Source organism: Mustela nivalis (genome assembly GCF_964662115.1).
Source record: "Mustela nivalis genome assembly, chromosome: 16".
In the NCBI taxonomy this organism is placed as follows: domain Eukaryota; kingdom Metazoa; phylum Chordata; class Mammalia; order Carnivora; family Mustelidae; genus Mustela; species Mustela nivalis.
The window spans coordinates 33,038,716-33,050,416 of NC_139035.1; the positions used below are offsets into that span (position 1 = coordinate 33,038,716).

The 11,701-nt window shown below is 44.2% G+C and overlaps 1 protein-coding gene across 1 annotated transcript; it reads right to left on the reverse strand.

The window, feature by feature from the left end:
• Positions 1-8,345: 8,345 nt before the first annotated feature.
• LOC309849521 (uncharacterized protein) lies at positions 8,346-10,117 on the reverse strand. The gene is made up of 2 exons (XM_082702187.1): positions 10,043-10,117; positions 8,346-9,629 (listed from the first exon to the last, which is right to left on the reverse strand). Exons 1-2 carry the CDS (start codon positions 10,065-10,067, stop codon positions 8,947-8,949), a joined length of 708 nt encoding a protein of 235 aa, XP_082558313.1. The 5' UTR covers positions 10,068-10,117; the 3' UTR covers positions 8,346-8,946.
• Between the last annotated feature and the right edge of the window lie 1,584 nt (positions 10,118-11,701).

Genomic DNA, 11,701 nt, shown 5'->3' on the forward strand with positions numbered 1-11,701 from the left:
TTAATCAATTTATATTTATTGTGATTACTGATATATTTGATTATATTTCTGCCACCTTTAATGTATTTTATGTCTACTGTATTTATTCTTTACACCTTTTTTCCTCTTTTAATGGCATATTTTAGTTTGATTATATTTTCTTTATCCCCATTCCCATTTCCCTTTGCTGATTTGAAAGTTGTAAATTTTTCTAACAAAGTCTAAAATTTAACAGATTTTTGCTATGTCTAAATTAGAACTTTAGAATATTTCAATTTCCAATACTCATTTCACTGTTGTCAAGTATTTCAGTGCCACCATGTTGTTAGGATTCTTCCAATTTATCTGTTATTGTCCTCAATATTTTTAGGAGTCAATATTTATTGAAGTTTAGTAATACTTTTTTTTTTTACCAGTTTCTCTGTTTAGCATTGTATCTTGTGCTCCACTTCTCTCTTCAGCTCATTTTCTTTTCTGCCATAGTATATTTTATAATCATTTCTTTCAACAAATGTCTAGCAGTTTTATCCTTTCTGTATTTGAAAATGCCTTATTTTATCCTCCTTTAAAGTTAATAGTTCAGGTGGATATGAAAATAATTCAAATATATGGAAGAGTAGAAAGACTTTTACAGTAAACACCTATATGTTAACCACCTGGATTCTATATTTGTTAACACCGTGCTGTGTTTGTTTTATCCTATATCTGTTTATTTATTTCTCCATATTATTTTTTGATGCATTTAAAAAAGTTGTAAACATCCATGTACTTCACTCTTAAATGCTTAGATGGAATATGATTAGCTATATGTGTTTAGAATTCCTTTCCTGAAATAAAATATACACAATGTATAAAACTCAAATGTATCATTTTGTGAGTTGTGACAAATACATGTACCTTAATAACCTATACACTCATTAAGATATAGAATGGTGCCATTCTTTCTAGAAAGTTCCATCATACCCCTTCCCAGGTAATCTCCAGAAACCCCCTTAAGAGGAAAACATCGTTCTGATTTCATCCACAAGACTGGGGAGAATTTCCATTTGATCTATGATACCAAGGCTTGCTTTACTCTTCATTAGATTACACCTGAGGAGGTTAAGTATAAGTTGTACAAAGTGAGTGAGATCTTTTTCTTGTTGTCTTTTTTTAAAAAGGTTTTATTTATTTATTTGACAGAGAGAGAGCACAAGTACGGGGAGCAGCAAGTAGATTTTTTTAAAAAAATTTAAAATTTAAATTTTTAAAATTTAGTTATTTGACAGAGAGAGAGAGAGAGCACAAGTAGTGGGAGCAGCAGGTAGAGGGAGAGGGAGAAACAAGCTCCCCACTGAGTAAGGAGCCCAATGCAGGGTTTGATCCCAGAACCCTGGGATCATGATCTGAGCCAAAGGCAGACACTTAACCAACTGAGCCACTCAGGCTCCCCCCAAAGTGAGAAAGACCTTTGTGGTCTTTCTATATTTTCAATATTTTCACCATCTCGGACACTGGTAATCTGTGCATGGTGACCTGAGATGCTAATCTGGAAAGAATTGGTGTGATCACCAGTTGAAAGAGTTACCTTTGTTCTCTTGATGTGGTTCATGTGAAAGATGCCAATGTCAAGAGCTTTGCCACCTGGCTCTCCAATATTTTGTTATTGGCAAACTCAAAAAGCCATGGATTTCTCTTCCCCATGGAAAGGGTATCCACCTCACCACTGCTGAAGAGAGAGATAAGAGACTGGTGGCCAGAGCAGTGGGTGATGTGATTGGAAATCCTTAACTAAAGACAATACAGCATGATAACAACAACAAAAACCTGCTAGGCTATTTTCCAAAGTGGCTTTTATTATTTTACATTTCCAGAACAACGTATGATGTCTCTACATCCTTGCCAACATGTTGTGCTGTCAGTCTTTTTGATTTTAACCATTCCATTGGGTATATATGGGAATTCGTCATGTATTCCACTGTTTCTGACTCTCTTGTTCATGTTGAGATCTCTAATGGCAGTGTCATTTTCATTTCTTTGTAGCTAATGTATTTTTTCCTACAATAGTTTTTAAGATTATCTTTTCCTTTTATGTTCTGAAGTTTCACTGCAATATGTCTGATTTGTTTGTTTCCCCTTATGCCACTTTTTAAGTTTGAGAATTTAATTTTGGAAAACTCAATTTGGTGTAATTTGTAATCATGTGTGTATGCTCACTTTTGGGGAGAATTTTTATCATTTGGACCTTGAGGTATTCTGTTTAGTACAGGTTTTCCTTTGGGGGTAGTTTCTTATTGGTTTCTGATAGGGCTATGTGAGATTTCTATATAAATTTCTTGGCACAGGGATGCCTGGGTGGCTCAGTTGGTTAAGCCTCTGCCTTCAGCTCAGGTCATGATCCCGGGGTCCTGGGATCGAATCTTGCACCAGGCTCCTTGTCCAGCAGGGAGCCTGCTTCTCTCTCTGCCTCTGCCTGCCACTCTGCCTGCTTGTGTTTTCTCTCTGACAAATAAATAAATAAAATCTTTAAAAAAAAATTTCTTGGCACAGAGTTGTCACACTGTGAGGGCTTCTGGGAAAATCCCACTCCAAATATGTGGGATGTTTTGTCTAGGGGTTCTGATTCCTGAAGGTCAACTGTTTTTACCCATGTTCTGGGCAAGCTGAGAGCTAGGGGTGGTAGGTCCCAATTTTCTAAGCTCCTGATTTCACCAGAATTCGAGTTCCAGTTTCCCCACTATGCAAAGAGCCTGTATCCTCAGTTTATACCATCACACAAATAAAGTGCAGCCTGTAAAGGTGCCTTTATTTTTAGGTTATAAGCCTCCCCATTCCCTTAAATTCCCACTAATTGCTGTGGGTTCCTTCCTATTTTTGACATGTGAAAATTTCCCCTTTTTGCTTTTGATCTTGGCAATATATTAAACATACATTTAAAAACATTTTTTTCCAGGGCACCTGGGTGGCTCAGCGGGTTGTGCTTCTACCTTCGGCTCTGGTCATGAATTCGGGGTCCTGGGATCAAGCCCCATGCTGGGCTTTCTGCATGGTGGTGAGCCTGCTTCCCCCTCTCTCTCTGCCTGCCTCTCTGCCTACTTGTGATTTCTGTCTGTCAAATAAATTAAAAAAAATTTTTTTTTCCGTCCTTTCTATGCTTATTGTAGAAAGGCAGTACTCACCTCTCCTTAGCTCAATCTGCCATCTTGATTGTTAGTTTCTAGTTACCCTTTAAAGTCATTGTAACTTGGCTTCTTCCCCAGTATTCCATTGAAAATGTATCTACTAAGGTCTCAAATCACCAGTGAATCATTAGATCCAGTGGACATTTTCCAGTGTTTACAGCATATAGCATATGATGGTGTTCTTAATTTCTCCCACTTCAAAGACTTTTTCTCTCTCTGGGCTTCTAGAAAACTGCTTCTCAGAGTTGTCCCTGCTTCCAAACTGCTCCTTCTCAGCCTCCTCTGAAGTCTGTAAATTGTTGATTTGCAATCTCTGGCTCTACCCAGATGTGTCTTTAGGGCTCTACACCTGTGTGTATCCCCTGCCTACTCAATATTTCTTTGTTATGTCCCACAAACACCTCAACTTTTTCAAAACTGAATAAAATTTTCCCTAAATCTATTTAAAGAAATGAAGAAGAGTAGAGTGTTATTTCTATTGATCATGGTCTTCAAAGGAAAAAGTTTATATGAATGTGGAAGAGTAGTGATTTGAAGACGGTAGTGAGGGGTTAGATGAATTCTCATTGCAGCTTCTGGCTTCTAGGAACACAGGTCATGCCAGATGAATAACCTCCAAAGGAGGGGGATCGGTGGGATTTCAAGACCTTAGAGGAAGATCAAGTGTCAGTTAAGAGGAGTTGGGAAAGTCTTCAGGGATGAGATCAAGCTGAACTATAATTTGTTGACAGAGAAAGAAAGATTTAGAGTGTGTAACTGAGAGAGGAAGGTAGCTAAAAGCAGAGAAATTGTAAAAAAGCAAAACATTCACCAAGTGTTTATTGAGTTTCTTGAGCGTAAGTGCCAATCATTAGCATCTTTCCATCCTCAGAATCTCTCCCAGTGACTGGTATATACTAGTCTCTGAGCAAATGTCATAAAAAAATGAGACTGTTGTAAATGGCTTTTAATTATTTTCCATGGGGGGAGTGCAGTAACAGATCCTGTTTTCTGATGATAATAGGAAATGAGAAAGAAGGATATTAAGTTTGGACATTAGAAGGACATAACCCAATTCTACAGACATTTATAAATGCCTATTGAGTTAGCCGCAGTTGAGTGCAACACCCACATCTGTGCATCCTTTCCCCCAGTCACATAGATTATGGAGTCTGATTCTCATTGTGGCACATTCTCTCCCTTCTCCCAGCCCTCTAGGGGTGAGGAGAAGTATCTATAATAAAGAACAGGTCCTTCCAGTGGATATGGCCTTCACAACCCTCTTCCTGTAAGTTTATTAGAAAAGAATTTTTGTTAACAGAAATTAAATGTAACAAATAACGCATCAGTCATTGGGTTATAGGAGCTGAAATTTCTCTTGCTGCAAATTCCCCCTGTTTTAAATATTTCATCATGGTGGCAGAGCAGGTGAGGTTACCTTCACGTTCAATTTCTCCTAATGGTGCTAATTGTTTGGTAATGATGAGGCATCCCTGCTTGGCCATTTTGGCTCCCAGAGCTTCCAGGACTCATTGGTGACTCTTTCATGTTTGAGGGGTCTGTAGGGGCCTACTTAGCCAGAGCGACTCCATCTCGGTTAAACAGCCATTTTGTTGTTTATGCAGTAAAACTTAAACTGACCCTCCCCCCCCACCCCCTACCACAGCCAGGGGAACTTACTTAAAAGCAAGTCTGGGAGACCAGTAAAATATTGTCAACCAGTCCCTGATAACAGAACCCAAATACAAGGACGGGTTAGGTCAGGTGGAGATAACAGAGCCCAGAATGCAAGGACGAGTCAGGCCAGATGGAGACATCCAATCAGTAAAGCACACATATTATCTCCCTAGCCACCAAAGAACGTAAACCCCGTCTTTTGGCGCTAAACTAGGGCGCCAATTCTGACCAGAGTGATAGGCTAGTTCAAACAGCCACTATAGGGTAAATTGTAATTTAATTGGCCACCCATGTGTGACCTAGCATGACTATGCAACTTTCTCTGTGTATTACAATGTCATTGGTCAGGCTCAACCACATGGCCTTTACTCAGTAAAAGCTAGTCTGTGAGGCTGGGGGTCGTCGCTTTCTCCGTAAGAGACGGCCCTGGCCGGTCGGTTTGATTCTCGGTGCAGGCGCGAAATAAAGCTTTGCCTGACCTCCGCTTTATATCAGTCTCCCTCCTTTGATCACAGACCCCATCAGGGTCCTTGGCTTTCTGAAAGGTGTCACCTATGCCTGACGGTCTTAATAAAAGAAAAAAAAAAGTAATCTTTCTCTTTGCATTTTGTCATTTCCACCGCCCCCCCATACATGGCATTGTCTTCCTCTGCATTTGATAGAGTTTTTTTTTGTTGCTGTCGGGCATAGAGATTTTTCTGGTAACCTCTGGACTCCTTTCCCAGCCAGTCTGCACCCTTCGATTGCCATGCTCTCTCTGTTGTAGAATCCATCACTATCCAGACCCCGGTGAACTCACTAATTACATCATGTCTCAATTACGTTGGTCAGAACAAAGACTGGCAAAGTTCACCTTTTTTCAAGGAGCTCTCCATCTATTGTGTGATATGATATAATGATAATATGATATAATTGAGGGATAAACTAAATGCTAGAAAGTACAGGAGGAGAACCGCTGAGAAGGGTAGGTGAGAGGCATTGGAGTCAAAGTTTACAAGGTTTCATTTCAGACTCTATTCTCGGTAGAAGTTCTAGACAGTGGTACCCAACTTTCTGCAAGGAGGGATAGAGGCAACTTAATTTGAATTCTGGTCACAGTTATTTAAAGTTGTCCCTTTAAATGAGAAGTGGTTTTGCCTGTTATATAAAAATACTGGAACTCTCAACTGCTTTGCCAAGGCACATCGGTGTAGTGTGAATCCTTTACAAATGTGTTACCAGATTTTGACAAATTTGTAAGAAGAAAGCTTGCTCCAACTGAGATTCTTACATTTCAGTAATAGATCTCAGAATCTGAAGCTGAGCAGATCCTGGAACTGAATGTAGAGTAGGGAACAGAAGGTGTCAAGTAAGAGGTAAGAAGTAGAGTGTATTGTCAAACCTGCTCCTGAAAATATGGTGTGTTTACTGAGCACATGCAAGCTTGACCTGTGAATTATCAAAGAGAACGTGGATGGGACAGAACACAACCAACTCTCTTCCCACAGTCTGATAGTGCTGAGCGTGGGGCAAGAGAATGCTTTGCTTTCTCTTTGAGGCGTGCTTTCATAGACACTGTGTGACATGGTCACACTGAGTAGTAATGGTGGTTAAAGATTGCTGACTTTTTAGTGTTCTTTTAGGTCTTTTAATCTCTCCAAGTGTGCCACTAAAATTTATAGTATTTAAAACGGTGCCCCTCCCCTTACAATGTAGTGCATGATGAGAATCACAGTAGTACTACATTTAAAATTAAAATGGGAGAGATCTTCTTGTTCTTTCTTCTTATCAGGTTAAAGTCTTTAACATTTCTCACCTCAAATGAGTATCATCTGTTTCTTTTTTATCTGAGCTGCAGAACAGGAAAGCTCATTAAAATCTGAGAAGTTTTATTAATTCTCTCTGACAGTTTCCCCCCATTCTCTTCTTGATCTTCTTTGCACAAGCAGGATTATGAGGTTGCTTGATGGGTTTTTAATATTGTCATGAAAAATCTCCCTTTGGGCATGTTTGTGCTTTAGATAACATAACCTTAAGAACCTTATTCAAATGAACTTATTCAAGTGAAGTGTGCAGTCACCACGGAGCCAGCTCAGCACCAAATACATTTCAGATAAGCTCTTGCCAATCACCGTGTTACCTCATTTGTAATGGAACAAAGGGCCACTAGACGGAGCTAGGGCTTAAGAAATTGCAGCTCTAAGCTTATGTGATGGGCTATCTTATGGAAGAAGTGTTATCATTACTTCGATTTCAAATCCTACACAATCCTTACCTAACTGGGCTATTAGCCCACCCCTGTTTACTTTGTGGCCTCACACGATGATGTCTTCAATGGCCCAATTTATTTAGTCACTCAATGATGCCGTCTTACCTTGGTATAGCACTTCACAGTTTAGAGCGCTGCCCCCCACATCATTATGTTTGATCTTCACGGTAACGCTGACACTTTGCTGGGCAAGAATCAGTCCCTGCATTTTGAGACTAGTAAATGGAGACAGGCATTCTGCAATACAAATAGGGTGAGTCAGGATGGTTAACCTGGACCATTGGCGTGGTGGGGTCTGTTTTTCCCTTGTAAACATTTTTTTTTGACAGAGAGAGATCACAAGTAGGCATAGAGGCAGGAAGAGAGAGAGGAGGAAGCAGGCTCCCTGCCTGAGGCAGAGAGCCCAACGCGAACTCGATCCCAGGACCCCGAGATCATGACCTGAGCCGAAGGCAGCGGCTTAACCCACTGAGCCACCCAGGTGCCTCTTGTAAACATTTTTGTGTCAACTATTCATCTAGTCTGGAACTGACCAGAAAACTATCAGCTCATTCCTTTTGTGGGGCACCATTTCTGGCCACATCCACCGGGGACATCCAGTAAAAAAAGACAGGTAAAAAGAGTCATGTACAGGTGGAAATGGCCCAACTAAATGAGCACAGGAAAGCGAGCCAACATGAGGTGCTGCCGGGAAAACTTTGATGTATGAGATTCGTTATATCAGGGGCAGGTGTGGAGACCAGTACCTCATCCTTGTGGTATAGATAGTCCTTCACGCCAAGTCTGGGGAAGCTGCTGGCCCCATCCCTCCACCCCAGGCATTTGCCCTCAGAGGCAAGCCCACTGTTTTTGTTTTTGATTTTTAAGATATTTATTTATTTATGTATTTGATTTATTTGACAGAGAAAGCGATCATAAGTAAGCAGAGAGGCAGGTAGGATCCTGGGATCATGACCCGAGTGGAAGGCAGAGGCTTTAACCCACTGAACCGCCCTGGGGAAGACTGACAGTCTTGACAGTATTCAGTTTTCCTATCTATGAACGCCTCTCCATTTATTTATATCTTCTCTGATTTCTCTCACTAGAGTTTTGTACTTTTTCCTCATATAGATTTTTTAAAAATATTTTTATTTATTTATTTGACAGAGATCACAAGTAGGCAGAGAGGCAGCAGAGAAAGGAGGAAGCAGGCTCCTAGCTGAGCAGAGAGCCTGGTGCGGGGCTCGATCCCAGGACCCTGGGATCATTACCCCCGCTGAAGGCAGAGGCTTTAACCCACTGAGCCACCCAGGTGCCCCAAGCCCACTGTTTTGATGTCTGTCAGTTTGCTCCTATTAACAGGTTGCGCTTGGGCTAAAAAACGTTATGCATATGTACATATATTTTCTTGCCCTTTTTTTGAAAGTAGATGCTGGATAAGAGTGGTAATCACGTCAGTCACTCAGCAAATTTATCAAACGTCCAGAGCCTGCATTTGTGCCTTTGGTTATCTTAGCAACTCAAGACCATTCTTCGGGAACTCGGTCAGGTGGTCACTCTGCTCGTCTGACCTCTTAAAATTCAGCTTCTTTAACTACTGGTAGAACACTGGCAACTTTCACAGACGAGGCTAACAAACCCTAAGGACAGGCGGGAAGGTGTTCCAAGAGGCTCAGAGCTCCCCCAGAGGCTCCGGCCTGAAAGAGAGCGAAGGAAGAGAGTTACAGGATCATGTCCCCCCAGGACACGGGGTGACCTTGTCTGAAGTGAATCCACCAAGGACAGGGCTCAGAACGCCTTCCTCTCCACTAGCCCAAGGCGCATCCCGAACCCATCGCGGGGCTGTGCCCAGAGGGTGGCGCTGCTAACCCAGCCTCGGCCCACCGTCGCCAGCAGCTTCCCCGCCGCTGCGGGAGCCCCCCGCTAGCCCTCCCGCAGGCCGGCGGGGGTGGGGGGCGCAGCGCCCGGTAGGGGGCGCCCAGTCCCAGGCGCCGCGGCTCCCTCCGCCCACCCGGAAGCGGCTGCGGCTGGGCGAACCCCGCGCGAGTGCTCTGCGAGGCGGGCCGCAGGGAGGGAGGCGCGAAGAGGGCGCGAGGGTGGCCGCCGGAGGGAGCCGCCGCCCCTGGCCGCCCGGGTCCCCGCGGGGCGCATGGGGCGCTTGGAGCTGGGATCGCGTGAGGGCCCGGCGCCCAGCTTCCTGCTGCCGTGAGAAGCCGCGCCGGGACGCCCCCAGGACTCCAAACTGCCGGGAGGATGACCATGGCCGGGGGCAGGAGAGGACTGGTGGCCCCGCAGAACACGTTTCTGGAGAACATTGTCCGGCGGTCCAGTGGTAAGAGGTGTATTCGGATTTCGGTTACCCAGGCTTTTTACCCGTGCCTCGATTGCCATCGCCTCCCGCCGCTCGGCGCCAGCAGATGCAGTAGGACCCGGAGCTCTGCTGGGAGCCGCGGCGCGGGCGCGGGGGGCTGCCTCCCGGAGGCTGGGGTAGGTGGGTAGGGTGGGGCGAGGTCTGTGGGGCCCCGTCCCAAGAGGAGAGCTCTGCTGGGGACGCCTCTGGGGCTCTTCCCGCTTCTTCTCTGTCTCCTCTCCAGAGAGCGTGATAGCTGATGGGCAAAGTATTGGGGAAAGTGATGGGAAGCCGGACGCGGCAGGAGCGGCGGCGCGCTCCGCATCAGCACTGCCCACCCCTCCGCCGCGGCTCGTCGGGCTCCGGCTGCACCCTGGGCGCTGCCTCTGCCCAGGGAGAGCCTGCAGCAGAGAAGGCCACTCGGGTCTGAGCCCCCGAGGGATGGGGGCGGCAGCTGCTTCCCACCTTCCATCGGGCAGCAGACAAGTCCGAGGTGTGGGGACGCGGGGATATAGGGACGAGCTGCAGGTTACCCGGTTCCACCTCTTCACCCACCCACCCACCCTCTTGGAGGTTAAGTTGAGGCTCCCGAGGGACAGAGTCTCCTGGAGTTATATGGGAAATGGAGCGCATAGGTGCAGAGCTGGCCAAAGGATCACAGGAACAAACCTGCCGTATAGTTCCTCTCTTCCATACCTCAGCGGTGTTTTATGCCTATAAATCTTGCTCAGCTCTCCATTCCCGAGCTCACCCAGTGTGTCAGTCTATCCCTTACCCAGTAAACCAGTGCCCTCCGCTCCTCTTTCTCTGTGGCATTAAGAGGGACCGTGTCGTGAAGCGCTAGACTGTGAGAGTTCTAGCAGCAGGGATGGAAAAGAATATTTCTGATACCTTTAGGACCCACAGCAAAGCATCCTGGCTAAAGCCCTGGCAGAGCAGTTAGGACGTGGCATCTGGAAGGTGCGCTGCACACCCGTTCGTCAAAGGGCTGGATGGAAAGGGGCCAAGAACCGAGCCATCTTCACGGGATCTGGGACTCCTCTCCTTCCAGATGCAGATGATACGAAGAGTTGACTGAGGAAATAGGTTTTGAAAATGCGGAAATATCGCAGCTTTAGAGCTTTCAGAAGGAGCTTGTGTTAAAATCATGGGCTTCTATTTGGATTTAGTTAGGGATTCAGGGGAAGAGCGTGAAAAGTGACTTACACCTCCAAGAAATGCTCTTTAATTAAAAAGTGATGTAAAGTTAGCTTGCAACAAAAACCTGGTCAACTATGATAACATATTATTGTGGATTATTTAAATATTTTAGAAATGATCCTTTATCGTGTGCCCCTGAAGAATAAGAGTATTGAAGAATTTCTGGTTGGTCACCTTTCCCTTCAATGTCTTGTCCACTCAAACTTAGTGAGGTGGCTTTTAGAAGAAGGTCACAGCTATGACCTGGGGATTCGAGGGGATGATAATTACTACACAAAGGGTCAAATGAATTCTTTTGTCATAAAAAAGCTGGAGGTGTTCATGCATTTTTAAACATGAAATCACTGAGAGTTAAACTGCTGTGGTAATTGACCTGTTAAGGGCTGTGAGACAGTCTTGCAGATTTGGGGATCTCAGTGTGCCTGACACCCAACTTTCTCATAAATATCAATGACAGTTCCATTTTGCAGGGGGCAGGGGGAGTGTGGTGTGAAGAGGCTGTGTTCTTTAAGGCATAGGGGAAAGCTTATGTTTAATGTGCATCATATAATGTTTTTGAGTGGAGAGAGAGGTAAGAATCTTATATGGAACAGTCATAAGGTTCACTGGGCTTGTAGGAGGACCTTAAGAATGGTGGAAGTAGGGGCACCTGGGTGATTCAGTCCGAGGAGTGTCTCACTCTTGGATTTAGCTCAGGTCATGATCTCAGGGTCCTGGGATCAACATCTGTGGTGGGCTCCCCACTCAGTGGGGAGTCTGCTTAAGGATTCCCCATCCCTCTGCTTCTTCCCTGCTTGCACTTTCTGTCTCTCTTTCTAAAATTACATAAATCTTAAAAAGCAAAAAGAATGGTGAAATACCACGCAAACATAAAATGAATCTTGGAGCTGAGACGGCAGATTACTCTAGTTGATTTTCTTAGAACCACTTCTCTCTAAGCATATATAGAATGTCAATAGACTAAGTCGCTGGGAATATTTTTAGTGTTGGCATTTTAATTTCAGCACCAATTCCAACAGCTTGACTTCAGTTAACCACCCAACCAAACAACATCAACAACACAAACAAAACATCTTAGGAAAGCTGGATGAATTTTTTTAAATTATCTATTATTTCAGAAGAAAATAT

What these genes read in the sequence shown, in the direction of transcription:
- LOC309849521 (XM_082702187.1), bottom strand. Translation starts at nt 10,067, where the DNA reads ATGGAAGAGAGGAACTATACGGCAG. An exon ending in AGAGAGGAACTATACGGCAG is followed by an intron (nt 9,630 to 10,042) that starts GTTTGTTCCTGT and finishes TTTGCCCATCAG; the next exon opens with CTATCACGCTCTCTGGAGAG.